The sequence below is a fragment of the Hyla sarda genome, chromosome 4 (genome assembly GCF_029499605.1).
Source record: "Hyla sarda isolate aHylSar1 chromosome 4, aHylSar1.hap1, whole genome shotgun sequence".
Classification (NCBI taxonomy): domain Eukaryota; kingdom Metazoa; phylum Chordata; class Amphibia; order Anura; family Hylidae; genus Hyla; species Hyla sarda.
In genome coordinates, this window is record NC_079192.1 from 68,272,262 (window position 1) to 68,288,461 (window position 16,200).

At 43.8% G+C, this 16,200-nt stretch overlaps 1 protein-coding gene across 1 annotated transcript in view; it reads right to left on the minus strand.

The window, feature by feature from the left end:
* Nucleotides 1-3,704: 3,704 nt before the first annotated feature.
* The window catches only part of CNNM4 (cyclin and CBS domain divalent metal cation transport mediator 4), a 59,768-nt gene continuing 47,272 nt past the window's right edge, over nt 3,705-16,200 (minus strand). Inside the window, exon 8 of the mRNA XM_056571343.1 lies at nt 3,705-5,056. Coding sequence (XP_056427318.1) covers nt 4,868-5,056 — 189 coding nt within the window. The 3' untranslated portion in view covers nt 3,705-4,867. The remainder of the gene's footprint in view (nt 5,057-16,200) is intronic.

Sequence of the window (16,200 nt, forward strand, 5' to 3'; positions counted from 1 at the left end):
TCTTTCATCTGTCAAGATCGCTGTCTACGCTTGACGAGTGCAACAATGAACTTTAATATAATATATACGTGAAACTAATGTTTTTTGCATTAACAACCATGACTTTAAACAAGATCCATCCTTGTGGAACGCTTTGGTATAGGTGACGGCACCATGTAGATCCGCATTGTATAGGATCCCCTATAGATATTGAATGACAGCTTACAGGATTCATTTTTCTATGCAACTTTTAAAATTCAATGCATTATTCCAGTGCAGAGTTATAGCTTGGATTGTAGTACTGCAGTCACAATTTTGCATCCTATGGAGCTGAAATCTCCCAGCATTCACTGCTGGCTTAATGCATTGCTCACACACACACATCAAAAGACCTACTCTGATCACTAGATAACATATACTTTAATGGCCAATTTAAATGGGCACTGTCAGATTCAAATACTTTCATATGTTGTACAACTTGGCAAACCATAAAACTTTCTGATATACTTCATAAGAAAATGTTATTTCCTTTTTATAAAAATAATGGCTTTGTCCAAACCAGTGTTTCCCAACCAGGGTGCCTCCAGGTGTTGCAAAACTACAACTCACAGAATGCCTGGACAGCCAAAGGCTGTCCAGGCATGCTGGGAGTTGTAGTTTTGCAACATCTGGAGGCACACTGGTTGGGAAACACTGGTCCAAGCTGAAGCACAGGCATGAACAAAGGCCAGTTAATAAGGGTGGGCTAGCACTCCTCTGTGCTCTCTCCTGTACCATTAGAGAGGAGAGAGCACAGAGGAGGCCTATCAGACAGGAGAGAGCACAGATGAGTCCTATCAGACAGGAGAGAACACAGAGGAGTGCTATCAGACAGGAGAGAGCACAGAGGAGTCCTATCAGACAGGAGAGAGCACAGAGGAGTCCTATCAGACAGGAGAGAGCACAGAGGAGTCCTATCAGACAGGAGAGAGCACAGAGGAGCGCTATCAGAAAGGAGAGAGCAAAGAGGAGTGCTATAAGACAGGAGAGAGCACAGAGGAGTCCTATCAGACAGGAGAGAGCGCAGAGGAATGCTATGAGACAGGAGAGAGCACAGAGGAGTCCTATCAGACAGGAGAGAGCACAGATGAATGCTATCAGACAGAAGAGAGCACAGATGAGTGCTATCAGACAGGAGAGAGCACAGATGAGTGCTATCAGACAGGAGAGAGCACAGAGGAGTCCTATCAGACAGGAGAGAACACAGGAGTGCTATCAGACAGGAGAGAGCACAGAGGAATGCTATCAGACAGGAGAGAGCACAGAGGAATGCTATCAGACAGGAGAGAGCACAGAGGAGTACTATCAGACAGGAGAAAGCACAGAGGAATGCTATCAGACAGGAGAGAGCACAGAGGAGTGTTATCAGACAGGAGAGAGCACAGAGAAGTGCTATCAGACAGGGGAGAGCACAGAGGAGTGTTATCAGACAGGAGAGAGCACAGAGAAGTGCTAGCCCACCCACACTTACTGGACTTTGTCCATGCCTATTCTTCAGCTTGGACAAAGCCATGATTTTATAAGCCATTATTTCTATAAAAAGGAAATACAATTTTATTATGAAGTATATTAGAAAGGTTAATGTTTTGCCAAGATGTACATTAAAATGTTTTTTTTTAAATCTGACAGTGCCCATTTAAGGCATTGTCCAGATTAGAAAAACATGGCCATGTCTGCCAGAAACAGCGCCACATCTGTCCCTTGGTTGTGTCTGGTATTGCAGCTTAGACTCTTTCACATTAATAAAGCTGAGTAGCCATACCGGATACAATCCAAAAGACAAAAAAGTGGAAAAAAGTAACCATGTTTTTCTATAAACTTAGACAATCCCTTTATGTAAAAGTTGCACAACCCCCTCCTGCAGTAATGGCCTTCACCCACAGTCTTTTTTTTTTTTTCTTAAGTGCTATACACTTCATCTCTCCCTCTAATGACAGTTTTTCCCAACTAGTGTGCCTCCAGCAGTTGCAAAACTACAACTCTCAACATGCTGGGAGTTATAGTTCTGCAGCCGCTAGAGGCATTTTGGTTGGGAAACACGGCTCTAATAAAATGTGCTATGGAACTAGAGATATTTTGACAATGAGGCACCGGACCGGATACAGTTCACCTATTTACCTTCTTGCTTGATTCCGTATTCTTAGTCTATACCGGTTTGAGCCTCTTAATCAGATTTAGAATTTGCCTGAAGCAAGCTGAACATCTACTCTAGCAAGAAAACCCAGGTAAAAACAGGTTATGCAATGTGTTTAATGTGGTATGAAGTCCCATACGTCTCTTCTCTAACACACTACAACTGACGCACTTCCCCCCCCCCCCCCCTAAAGTAGCATTAAAATAAATGGACTATATGGTCATATAATGTCTGCAATGTGTCCTATACACAGACAAGATCAACACTTTGTGATCCATACTCCAGATTACCATGTAATGTACATGGTTGTACCTATTAACTCTACCCAGATAGAAGATACTAGGGCAGAGATGGATCGGGAATGTTGGATTTCAACTGCCTCTAGGAGATATCGCTCTCCATTGAGAACACATGCATGCTTGGCTGAACTGAGCGCGCATACATATGAGGGATTGGGGGAGATAATTGGTCTAGTCTGGTCAGCCTAAAATGGGTTAAACGTTAAAAAATTTGGCTCACAAACCAATCAGTTTTTTCCTGAATGTCTTACCTAACCGCTATGTAAAGTTAACAAAGGGGATAGACCCAGTATAAGCAATTTACATTTATTTTGGGATGGTTGCAGTTATATTTTGGGATGGTTGCAGTTATATTTTGGGATGGTTGGCAGCCAACACGGTTTACCGATACAAGAATATATACTGTGTACGCTATCATTGGCACCGTATCTCAGAAGAGGCATCAGGCTTGTATTAATACAGGTTCAACTAGCAATTACCAATCTAAGGGTGCGTTCACACGCGCGGATTTTTTAGCGGGTTTTCCGCTGCGTATTTGAAAGTGGGCAGGCTCTTCTCGGCTGTCCGCAGCAGATTTTCCGCTGCGGAATTTACGCTGCGGAAAATCCGCCACAGTCCCTACTGACTTCAATGGGGCTTGCGGTGGATTTTCCGCAGTGTGCATTCCGCCGTGGATAATCGGCTGCGGACAGCCAAGAAGAGCCCGCCCACTTTCAAATATGCAGCGGAAAACCTGCTAAAAAATCCGCGCGTGTGGACGTACCCTAAGGCTGGGTTCCTTCTATGTTTTCCCCCATACGGGAGCGCATACGGTAGGGGAGAGCTAAAAACTTGCGCCCCCGTATGCCTATGCGCTCCCGTATGTAATTCATTTCAATGAGCCGACCGCAGTGAAACGTTCGGGACGGTCTGCTCATTTTTGCCCCGTATGCGCTTTTACAACCAGATCTGAAACCGTGGTCGACCACGGTTTTAGGTGCGGGGGAAAAGCGCATACGGGGCAAAAATGAGCCGACCGGACCGAACCTTTCACTGCGGTCGGCTCATTGAAATTAATTACATACGGGAGCGCATAGGCATACGGGGGCGCAAGTTTTTAGCTCTCCCCTGCCGTATGCGCTCCCGTATGGGGGAAAACGTAGAAGGAACCCAGCCTTAGTGATATGGTGCGGCAGCACTAATGGGTACGCTAATCTTTAACTATACCAGTGTGCCTCCAGCTGTTGCCAAACTTCAACTCCCAGCACTCCCGGACAGCCAACGGCTGTCCGGGAGTGCTGGGAGTTGAAGTTTGGCAACAGCTGGAGGCACACCGGTTGGGAAACACTGAACTATACGGTACAGTGTAAGAGGGTATGTTGTAAACTTATAAAAGGCGCATATGAACGGTTTCTGCTACAAGTACGAGCACCATCCATACCCCCCCTGCTTACATCAGCAATGTAAATATACGCAGGAACAAATCATATACATTGGCCAGTAAAGCAGATTCCCTTATACAACACTGGCAAAAATAAAAAGGCTTTCTTTACTGCCAGATTATGTACCGTGTAAGCATAACCCAGATCCCGGGCATTTAAAAAAAAATAATAATAATAATAAAAAAAAAAAGCTTGCCCAAAAACACTGACGGTATGAACAAGACCATGTGGCATGAACAATTATTTTTTACCAATACCGTTAGACTGCTTATTCCTGTATTATTGCAGGTCTATCCTTGTATAATACGGAGTCCTGGGAAAGACGACCGCTTCCTGTCAGAGGAATTCTAAAATCCACTACCCAGGTTACTTGGCAGGAGCTCCACTCCGTAAAGTCAAGATCATCGGTTGCCCATTTCTGTGATAACGGACAGGTGGCAGAAAAACGGGCAACTGGTGGGTATTAAGCCCACACAAAAAAAAGGAAGACTGAATGCCACCCATTTCCCTCGCAGAATGAAAATCCATCCATCCATCCATCCCCTATTTAGAGTCAGGGGTCTCCAGTGCACATGTAGAAATCCTTCCCTGAGTTGATATGCTTAACCCAGCAGCAAGCTATTCCCGAATTATTGCAGAGCAGTCCTCTGCCAGATCCCCTTTGGTAGCCTTGTGGTCTCTTTAGTAAAACTGTAGTCTCCGAAACATTTGCTTTTTAATAATAATAATATTTCCCTGCAGAAGATCTGGAGAGATTTAGTATTATACGCTCGGGTGAGCAGGACCTGCAATACTCTCTCCCGCCAGACGTGAAGAGTGCGGCTCCGCAGACGCCGGGCTTCCCAGCTGTCTCTTCTTTTTTTTTGACCCTTGGAAGATAAAGCTTTGCATGCAGTGTATTGCCACGTTGTGTCCAGTAAGATGACGCAAATGGTTCGTCTATACGGCTGACGTACTGGCTGAGCGGCGGCACTCTGTCAGTGTATATTGTGCTGTCAGACCGCATTATGCTGTAAGCTGTGCTGAGAGTTCCTTTGGTTCAGAAGACTGGTAGTTTCGTCCACCATAACCTCGCTGCGTTCTGACATGGTGCTGTCGGGTTTGTGGTTTCCTCCTTCAGGAGACTGCGGACTACTATCCATACGAGAAGACAACAGGGCACCTTGATACTGTTCCCTGGAGATCTGTAAGCAAAACAAGACGCTATTATCACTTTCACGGATCAGGGGTAACAAATATAACCAGTATGGCTCCTATCTATCCAGCCACTGACCTATTCAGGCATAATATGAGCTATGATTAGAACGTCATTTAAAGGGGTATGACAGAGATGTCAGCAGAGAGCACTGTTGCCAGACAGAAAAGAACTCCACTTCAGCAGCTGATAATTATTGGAAGGATAAAGATTTTTTTAATAGAAGTAATTTACAAATCTGTTTTAAAGGAGATGTCCGGCACAGACTTTCTATTCCATCCTGCCCAGGCTGCAAAAAAAGACAAAACAAACTTTCACTTACCTCCATATGTTCTCCCAGAGCTCCACAACAGCTGATCAGTTGGCCGGGCTGTTTACTTCCTACTTCCTTTAGCCCGATACGTCACACGGCGCTTCAGCCTATCACCGGCCGAGGCGGGACATTGCTGCGGCCGGTGATAGGCTTAAAGGAAATCTGTCATCAGAATCACCCGCACTAAACCTGTTACACAGACTTGTAGTGCGGGGGATCCTGATTAAAACGCTTCTTACTTGGTTAAAAATGGTTCAGCGCTTCTTAAGATATCTATATTTTTAGTTTTCTGTTATTCCCTGGCTTGGGACTCAGTGGGAGGTGTTATCATTTGGGACTCGGCCACACGTCATTCTAGCTGGGCGGAGCTGCCGCCCGGCTCATGAATATTCATGAACTTATCCTCGTAGTCTAACTCCTTTTTCTAGGTCTGGTGGGGAGGGCCGCGAGGATAAGGTCATGAATATTCATGAGCCGGGCGGTAGATGCGCCCAGCTAGAAAGACGTGTGGCCGAGTCCCAGATGATAACACCTCCCACTGAGTCCCAAGCCAGGGAATAACAGAAAACTAAAAATATAGATATCTTAAGAAGCGCTGAACCATTGTTAACCAGGTAAGAAGCGTTTTAATCAGGATCACCCGCACTACAAGTCTGTGTAACAGGTTTAGTGCGGGTGATTCTGATGACAGATTTCCTTTAAGCACCTTGTGACGTACCGGGCTAAAGGAAGTAGACAGCCCGGCCGACCGATCAGCTGTTGTGGAGCTCCGGGAGAACATATGGAGGTAAGTGAAAGTTTGTTTTGTCTTTTTTTTGCAGCCCGGGGAGGACGGAATCGAAAAAGTCTGCGCCGGACATCTCCTTTAAAACAGATTTGTAAATTACTTCTATTAAAAAATCTTTATCCTTCCAATAATTATCAGCTGCTGAAGTGGAGTTATTTTCTGTCTGGCAACAGTGCTCTCTGCTGACATCTCTGCTCGTCTCGGGAACAGCACAGAGTAGAAGAGGTTTGCTATGGGTATTTGCTTCTACTCTGGACAGTTCCCGAGACACGTGTCATCAGAGAGCACTTAGACAGAAAAGAACAACCCAACTTCAGCAGCTCATAAGTACTGAAAGGATTAAGATTTTTTTTAGTAGAAGTAATTTAAAAATCTGTTTAACTTTCTGGATTCAGTTGAGAGATATATATATATATATATATATATGTGTATGTGTATGTGTATGTGTATGTGTATATATATATATATATAAAAAGTTTTTCCCTGGATAACCCCTTTAACCTAACCTGTGAATAACATGTAGCCACAGATGACCTGAAGCAATTGCTGAAACTGTAATGGAAATTAACCCGACATACAAAGAACTCTTGACCGGCAGGTTCTTAATTGAGATCAATGAAAGTTGTTTTCAGGCTTTCTGTACAGGAATGACTGGTTGGCCAGCCACACTGATCAGTGTAAAGCAGTGTTTCCCAACCAGGGTGCCTCCAGCTGTGGCCAACTACAACTCCCACCATGCCCGGACAGCCAAAGGCTGTCCGGGAATGGTGGGAGTTGTAGTTTTGCCACAGCTGGAGGTACCCTGGTTGGGAAACACTGGTGTAAAAGGAGGTAGGTCTCAAGCCTCCATAATGTAATACACAACTCATACAAGTGTACAGGGCCTTCCCTATACCTCTAGGTCTCAGAAAAATCTCTGCCTATATGGCACCTGATGAAGCTTTGTACTAGGGCTGCACGATTTGGGGAAAATGTGCGATTGCGATTAGGGGGGGGGTAAATACTGTGATTTCGATATACATTTGCGATGTAAAAAAATATGGTGAAATACCCAAATTTCATGTCCAATCTTGCCCATTTCATTTCTATTTTACGTCTACCCCCCCCCCCCATTTCATGTTCATTGCACATTTCACTCCCCCCCCCCCCCCCCATTTCATGTCAATAACCCAATGTCAGATCCCCCTCATCACATCTTCTCCAGCTGTTACAAAACTACAACTCCTAATATGACTTTGGCTATCCAGGCATGCTGGGAGTTGTAGTTTTTCAACCCTTGTTGGGAAACACTAGCATAGCATTTGAATTACAGCAGTGGACCAGCCCCAGACTCTGCATGTGTGATATGGTGCAGGGCCGCAGATTTTCATAGGGGGCCATATTACTTTTTTTGCAAAAATCATGATTCCATTGCGATATGTCGTGCAGCCCTACTTTGTACGGTGGCTCACTACATGTGTTGTCATATGCCCTCTTTAAAGGGGTATTCCAGGAAAAAACTTATTTTTATATATCTCAACTGGCTCCAGAAAGTTAAACAGATTTGTAAATTACTTATATATTAATCCTTCCAATAATTATCAGCTGCTGAAGTGGAGTTGTTTTTTTCTGTCTGGCAACAGTGCTCTCTGCTGACATCTCTGCTTGTCTCCAAAACTGCACAGAGTAGAAGAGGTTTGCTATGGGGATTTGCTTCTACTCTGGACAGTTCCCGAGACAGGTGTCAGAGAGCATTTAGACAGAAAAGAACAACTCAACTTCAGCAGCTCATAAGCACTGAAAGGATTAAGATTTTTAATAGAAGTAATTTACAAATCTGTTTAACTTTCTGGAGCCAGTTGATATATAAAAAAAATAAAGTTTTTTTTCCTGAATAACCCCTTTAACCATGAGCATGAGACTTTACCTGCAACCCATTCACAAAACAAAAAATAAAAAAAAGACAGACTACAATAGTGGTGAGTCTTTCCCTCCCATTGGATTTGTATCCTCTAAAGCGAAAATAAAAGACTGTTTCTTTGCATCATTCCGGTGAGTTGCCGCCGATTCCTTTCTACACACTCTGCATACATGGACTTACTGCCTTGTCCGGCTGAGCACCACTGGGGACCTGCAGCAGTTGCTAATACTGTAGATCCCCGCTTGATCTAAAGAGGAGTTGTTTGGTAGTGCCGACTATTCCTTGCTTGCCTGTTTTATTATCATTTTCATATAAATGTAAATTTTAGTTCAGATGTGTGTGTGTTATAGAAATATCGGATTCTATAGATAAGATATGTTCTATCAGGTGTGAACTAAAACCAGATAATGACCAGGACACAAACCATGAGTCTTGAAGAATCCATGCCAGATTTTATATAATGGTTTATTATTATCAGAAGCCGTGCACCTATAAATAGTAGATATGCTGCAGATTAAAGGCATACTGCCTGAGGAAGGGGTCGAAATATTGATTACATGTACCCTGAAACGCGTTAAGATGCATTGGAAAAGACTCATGTCTGCTATTTGTATCATTTACCTTTGAAAACTAGCAGTCTGTAATCCATTGTGAACAACAGCAGCCTCCACTTTTCCAGCCCACTGTCTGACGTCAGACGCCAAGCTCCACGAGGTTCGGACACCTGCGGGTATGTAGCTGTCAGACCAGCCGCAACAGCGCCTGCCAGCGCTTCTCCTTCAGTTTCCGCTGACCTCGCTATTGCAAATTTCTTGCCGGCACTCGCATTCACATTGGAATCAACCAACCAGTGACGGAGCGATCACCAAAGCATCAGTGTGGCTGGTAAATACCCTTCTGTTTTCACAGGTGCAGAGTCTTGCATTGCCATAGACTTTATTATACAAACGGACTCGAGCATATAATGTCCAGATTCTAAAGATTTAGGACTGCTAATCTGTTGTTTAGATTTCAGGATTATCAAATGTTGGATGCTATAACTATGCAAACCATGCTATCTATATGTCTACAGTAGTGTTCCTATTTCATATTTAATATTTATACTGTTATATTGTATATAGTCCCACAAGGGCCCTGTGAAAGGACGATAAATATTATCATCTCTTTATGCAACTTTTTATTTTTATTTTTTTATAAAACGTTTTTATATCTAATTGAAGCACAGTCTTTTCCAATTATTTTTCATGTACCAATGATAACTGGAACTGCCCTAGATGTTTGGGTGACTGTTATATATTGTTGCTAAAGTGAAGAAAATAAAAATCGGAAGGAATGGCTGGCCGGGGAGTGGGTCAACACAATGTCCCTGACTTACTATTGTAAACCCGACCTATTTTGTCAGGTTGTGCGCCAGAATTTGGCACATTGCCCCACAAATTGTACCTGCGCCAGAATTTTCACCAAAAAAATACAAAAGCCCGACTAACTCTGCATTTTACTCAGAAAACCTGGTAAAAGGGGCATGGCCACAGGAAAATGGGGCATGATCGATGAAAAGGGAGTGGTCCTGACATTTTCAAAATATCCCAACACATTTGCTAAGGTTTCTACAGAAAATATGGTGAATTTGAGCTGAGGAAACCCCACAGCTAAGAGCATGTGTAAGAAAGAAAGAAAAAAGGCAGCAAAGGCTAAAAAGGTGATGTTTTAGTCTAAGCAGAAAAGGTATTTAGAAGGAGGAATGCAGGGAAGATAGTTAGCCAAGCTGACAAAAGAAGTGAAAGATAAAACGATGATAGTAGCTGTTAAAGGGGTACTCAGACGCTAAGAGATCTTATCCCCTATCCAAAGGATAGGGGATAAGATGCCTGATCGCGTGGGTCCCGCCGCACCCCGTTAGAATCAGCCCCCGGTGCGTGCTCGCTCTGGGTCTGATTACTGGCGATCACGGGGGCGAAGCATAGTGACGTTACGGCTCTGCCCCCTCAATGCAAGCCTATGGGAGGGGGGGTGACAGCTTTCACGCCCCCTCCGTAGGCTTTCATTGAGGGGACGGGGCAGAGCCGTGACGTCACAATGCTCCGTCCCCGTGATCGCCAGTAATCAGACCCGGAGCGAGCACGCTCCGGGGGCTGATTCTAACGGGGTGCGGCATGGAAGATCACGGGGATCCCCTGCGGCAGGGACCCTCGCGATCAGGCATCTTATCCCCTATCCTTTGGATAGGGGATAAGATGTCTTAGCGCCGGAGAACCCCTTTAAGGACGAAGAAGGATGCATAGTAAGACAACAGGAGGACATTACTGAGGTCTTTTCAGATTTTTATAAAAACTTATATACCTCCCAATTAATAATAGAACAAGACGAAATGCAAAGATATCTGGATAAATGTGAATGACTAAAACTAACTAAGGCAGCAGTAGAGATGCTAGATGGTGAAATCCTAGAAAGTGAGGTGTGGAAGGTGGTTAAAGAAGCACCTAGATTAAGAGCACCGGGCCCAGACGGGCTACCATAAGAAATGTACAAAAAATATGGTAGTATTCTTGGTTCCCAGACTAATGAAACTATTTAGAGATATTTCTAGGAGTAGAACCTTGCCCCCTCAATGAGGAAGGCAATGATCACGTTGATTCTGAAGCAGGGAGGATGAATATGAACAAGACGCGTATAGGCCAAACTCGCTGCTAAATACAGATATGAAGATATTGGCAAAGATCTTGGCAGTGAGATTGGCAAAAGTAATGCCTCTATTAATATAGAGTGATCAATGTGGGTTTATGAATGATAAAACAGCGGCGGATAATGTAAGGAGATTGTTCGGGAACCTGTAGGTGGAAGGTGGGGAAACCGCTTCATCGTGGATGCAGTAAAGGCCTTCGACAGGGTGGAGTGGCCCCTCCTTTGGACTGTCATATGGGTTTGGAGAAGGGTTCATGAAGTGGATGCGAATATAGTATGGTTCCCCAAGGGCAGTGGTCTTGGTGAATTGGGTTCAGTCAGAGGGATTTCAGATAAGAGGAGCCAAACAGGGCTGTCCCCTGTCCCCCCACATCTTTTCCCTTTATGTTGAACCATTGGCAATAAGAAATATGGAGGGGTTTGGGTGTCAGGGGACAGAATATCACTTTTTGCAGATGAAATCTTGCTATATATTCGGAATATGCAACAGGCATTAGAGAGTATTATAGAAGAAATAGAGGAGTTTGGAGAAAAATCAGGATTAAGCATAAATTGGAATAAAACTGTATTAACACCATTGGATAGACAAATATCCCACAAGAAATTGTAGATAATAGGAGAGGGAGAAACATTTAAGTATTTGAGGATAACTGTCGGACGGGATGTTAAAAAATATCCGGAACTAAATGTCTGGCCTACTTTGACAAAAATTAAAATTTGGCTAGGCCTGTCAATTAGTATGGCAGATAGGATCAGTTTATTAAAGATTATAGTATTGTCACAGATTTTGTTCACCTTGTCTAATAGTCCGGTATGGTTGGGTGAACGAATCTTTAAAGAAATTGAAGTCATGGAAAGAGAACTTGTCTGGAAAGGCAAAAAAAAACAAGAATGAAACTAGGTTATCTATCTAAGGAACTGAGGACTAGCTATACCAGATTTCAGGTTGTATTATATAGCAGCGCAATTTAGATACGTAAAGAAATGGAAGGAGACCGATTCCTTGGTGATTATGATAAAGAGAAAAAAGGATGTATGTGAGGATACGGGAGCGTTTCTAGAATCAAAGTTGAATAGTAAGGAGCCCATAGCAGAGATGGTGGGGGCAGAGTTTGGGCACAAATGAAAAAAAGCTATGAAGGTGGAAGGTTCATTAGAATGCACAAGATTATTTAATAATATGAAATTTAAAGATATGGAGGCACAAGAGTGGAGGTTTGGGGATAAATATAAAGTATGTTGCACAATTTTTTTTTAAGGTAGGAGAGATCATTTGAGGATCTGAGTGCACAGTATAACATTCCAAATGTGATTTTGTTATTTAGATATACACAATTAAAGGGAAGATAAGAAAGAGGAATTAATAATTCACAAGTGTTCGATAATAAGGGTTTTAAGTGAAGGCACTAATAAAAAATAAAAAAATCTCTAAAAATGTACAAAATAATGTTAGAGGCTAAAAATCAAGGGTTGAGGCACTTAAGTATGAAGTAATGGGAAAAGGATATAGGACAAGTAACAGGGAAGGAATGGAGGGAAATCTGGGTGGAGACTCCTAATATCATTAGAAATGGATCACACAGGATTACATCATTTTTTATAACACATAGGTTATATTATACGCCGCAATTTATGGCACAAATAGATAAAAGAAAAAAAACACAAGTGTCCAAAATGTGATAGTGAAGGAGTGGGGTTCTTTCATATGTATTTTGATTGTCCAATGCTTAAATGGGCAGTCATCAACTTTTTTTGTCATATGTTGTAGTACATATGTACTACAACATATCTCTAAAATATTTTCATAATTTTTTATTTTTTTTTTATTAAAATATGTTGTAATTTACGTTTGAAAACCGTCCACTAGGGGTCTCCCTCCTAGTGGCCGGCTGCAGGCTGGTGAGACATCACGCATGATTCGGACAGATGCCGGCTGGGCAATGGGTCCGAATTCATTCAGGGTGCGCTCGCTCCCTGCCCGTCAATCAGACAGGCGGGAGCGAGTGCTGAAAGCGCATTGGCTCCCTGGCCTCACAAGCCAGCCCCGCCTCCCAGCATTTACACGCCGCTTCTGCTGCCTCAGGACTCTGCAGGACTCTAGGGTATGTCTTTGGGAGACCGGGGTTTGGGGTTTATAATACGGGGGAGGGGAGATAGCGGGGTTTGGGGTTTTTAACACAGGGGTTGGGGGATAGCGGAGTTCGGGTTTTCAACAGGGGGAAGGGGGGGGGGGGGGAGGAGGGAACGCGGTAGCACCTAACATTGTTTTCAACACAGGGTGCCTTCAGCTGTTTCACCACTACAACTCCAAGCATGCCCTGACAGCCAATAGATGTCAGGGCAAGCTTGGAGTTGTAGTGGTGAAACAGCTGGAGGCACCCTGTGTAGGTGAACTTCCCTGCTGGGGAAGTCTGCCTGGTAGTGAGCACACTACCAGGCAGACAAAAAGGCATTTTTAATATAGTAAAAAAAAATTGTAAAAGGCAGGGAGGGGGTTAGGGATAGATGGGCAATAGGCAGGGACAGAAAAAAAATAAAGGATGGTGGGAGATGCTCTAAGAAATTCTGGTTGGCGGTAATAAGGATGACGGAGAAAAGGCTAGAGTTAGAAGGAGGAGATAAATTAATAACCTGGTTAATAGGAGGAGGGAGATCAGAAGGAAGATGGATGGACAAGGTCTTAAAGGAGAACTCCGGTATGGGTGGGAAAAAACAACTTCTCCCCTATCCTAAGCATAGGGGATATGTGTTAGATCTCGGGGGGTCCGACAACTGAGGCCCCCCACGATTCTCCTGTACGGGGACCCGGCTCGCTCCTGCTCAATGCAGGAGCCGAGCGTTTTCGACCACAGCCGAAGCTGCGGCCGACACGCCCCCTCCATTCACTTCTATCGCAGGGCCGGAGATTGCCGTAGGCAGCACTCCGGCCCTGCCATAGAAGTGAATGGAGGGGGCGTGTTGGCCAAAGCTTAGGCTGTGGTCGAAAACGCTCGGCTCCTGCATTGAGCAGGAGCGAGCCGGGTCCCCGTACAGGAGAATCGAGGGGGCCCCAGCTGTCGGACCCCCCGAGTTCTAACACTTATCCCCTATGCTTAGGATAGGGGATAAGTTGTTTTTTCCCACCCATACCGGAGTTCTCCTTTAAGGGGGAAAGTGCAATTTGTATCCAGACTTTTAGTGGCGAGAAAATGGATGTCCAAAGAAGTCCCAAATACGGATGAATTTAATGCTGCAGTATGTAAAATATTGAATCTCGAGTTTGGATGGGCAGTTAAAGCCGGGTGTTTGTCAAAATTCCATGCAATCTGGGATAAATGGATTAAAAAGGTAGACGGAGAGAGATTATGTTAAGTAAAAAAATCTTAGATAGGAGTGTTTCTCCCCCCCCCCCCCCCCTCCTTCTGCCGCGGGGTGAGGTCTTTTGGGAAACGGTGGAGGGAGGGGTTGGCAGGTAAATGCTGTTTTGTAAGGGGAGGTGCTCTAATGACAGATTATAGGGGAATATAGAAACTGTAAAATGGGAATTATGAATAGGAGGGAAAGGAGAGAAAAAAAAAATCAAATATTCTAGTTATTATAAAATTATTTAGCGGAAAGAAGGAAATCTTTTTTTCTCTCTCCCTCTTTCTTCTCTCCTTTTAATCTCTCTCCCATCATTGGAATGTATGTTGTGGGTTTGTGGGACCCCCACTTCATTTAATGAAGAGATGAATGAAGACTGGCCTCTTTTCAGAAAATGGAGAAAGTTGCATAATAATATGTAAAATAAGATGGATCGAATAAGTATTAGTTTCTCCTCGAGCTTGTTGATCCTGGAGATGTGCGATAAACTTATGATCAGTTGATCACGAGAGAGTCAGGAAGGATGTAGCACGGAGGGGAAACATTCCTTTCTGGCAAGAGGAGTGCGCTAAATCAAGAGAAACAAACCATGGTATAAAGTGGAAAAATTAAGCAGCTAGGAATAGGAGAAAGAGGATGGTCGTAAAATGAAAGGAGGTGACGGACAATGGCAAGGCAGGGGCTAAGGATGAGAGAAATGGAGGGAGAGAGTGGGGTGTTTTTTTCTCTCTCTCTCTCTCTCTCTCTCTCTCTTTCCTTTTTCTGGCAAATTAGGGAAAGAAGAGGGGGAAGGAAGAAGAGGTTTTTATTGATATGGGGAGTATGTATGAATATGGGTGGTACGGGTCGGACAGGGCACTGGAACCAAATTTGAGAATTGTGGGGGGGGTTATAATTTTTCTATAATGTGAGAAGATATCGATGGTAGTAATAATGTGATGAGTTAATGGCTGTTGTAAATGAAATATAAAAAGGTAAAATCAAATTAAGTAAAGAAATTGGGGCTCAATGTCGTGAATATTGGAATAGTTTATTATAGTAAATCAATGATATACGGTAAATATGTTTGTGCTCTTTGACTCACAGGGCCCTTTTGGGTCAACAGGGACACAGGATAATTAATATATAATACCACGACACAATTAATAGTATGGCAAAAAAAACTTTAGTAAATAGGTTAAAAGTAAAAATGGAAAAGTGATGTTAAAGTGTCCACACATCTGTAGTAGGTTCAGCCTGGATGGAATATAAAGCAGTAAAGATGTACGATAAAAGGTCTCGCAAACAGTTTTTAGTTCCACATATCGTTTAAATCCAGGTGAAAATTCTCTAACTTGAGTAATTGCCCAATTGGAGGATGTATAGGATACAGCGCTTGTTAGATATTAACTGTGCAGTAATAGTTTCTCCCGGTTCTCTGTGCAGAGAACACGCTGTTAGAGACTCTGCTGTCTCACAATTGAACAGCGGTAATAGTGGGCTTCAGCACTACAGACTGCAGCGCTTCTCTTGTATACAATTGTATAATTCATAACTTCTATGTACGTCCTGGTCGCAGGTTGAGTCCCGGCTCTCTGTGCAGAGTGTGCGCTGCTAGAGACTTGGCCGTCTCAGGTTCGCAGCGGCGATGGTGGGCTCAATTCCTGTGGAGTGCAGCGGTTCTCCTGTAGGTAACCATGAGACTGGCAGCATCCTCGTGGCGGGATAGCGTGCACTGTCATATTGCGGAGCTTGATGTAGGTTTATGGCTGGACGTGTTTTAGGTCCCCCATAGGACCTTTCTTCAGCAGCTAAACAATGTTTAAGAGTCAATTGGTGGAATATATATATATGAATTCGGGTAGAAAAACAGACATGGTGCACATCTACAATCTTGTATAATGATCTGATTGCTTCTCAGCATAATATCAAAAACTAACAGGTTGTTAGTATACATTTTTGATCAAAAAGTACAAGCCCACTCGCCACGTCAAGGCCACCTATCCAGAGTGGGTCCCCAACGTCCCTAGCATAAAATGGCGCAGCACCGGGCGGCGACCACCACCGCCGCGACGCCAATGCCCACAGGGGGGGAACGACCCACCGGCAGAGCGGCCCCAATGCCACTCA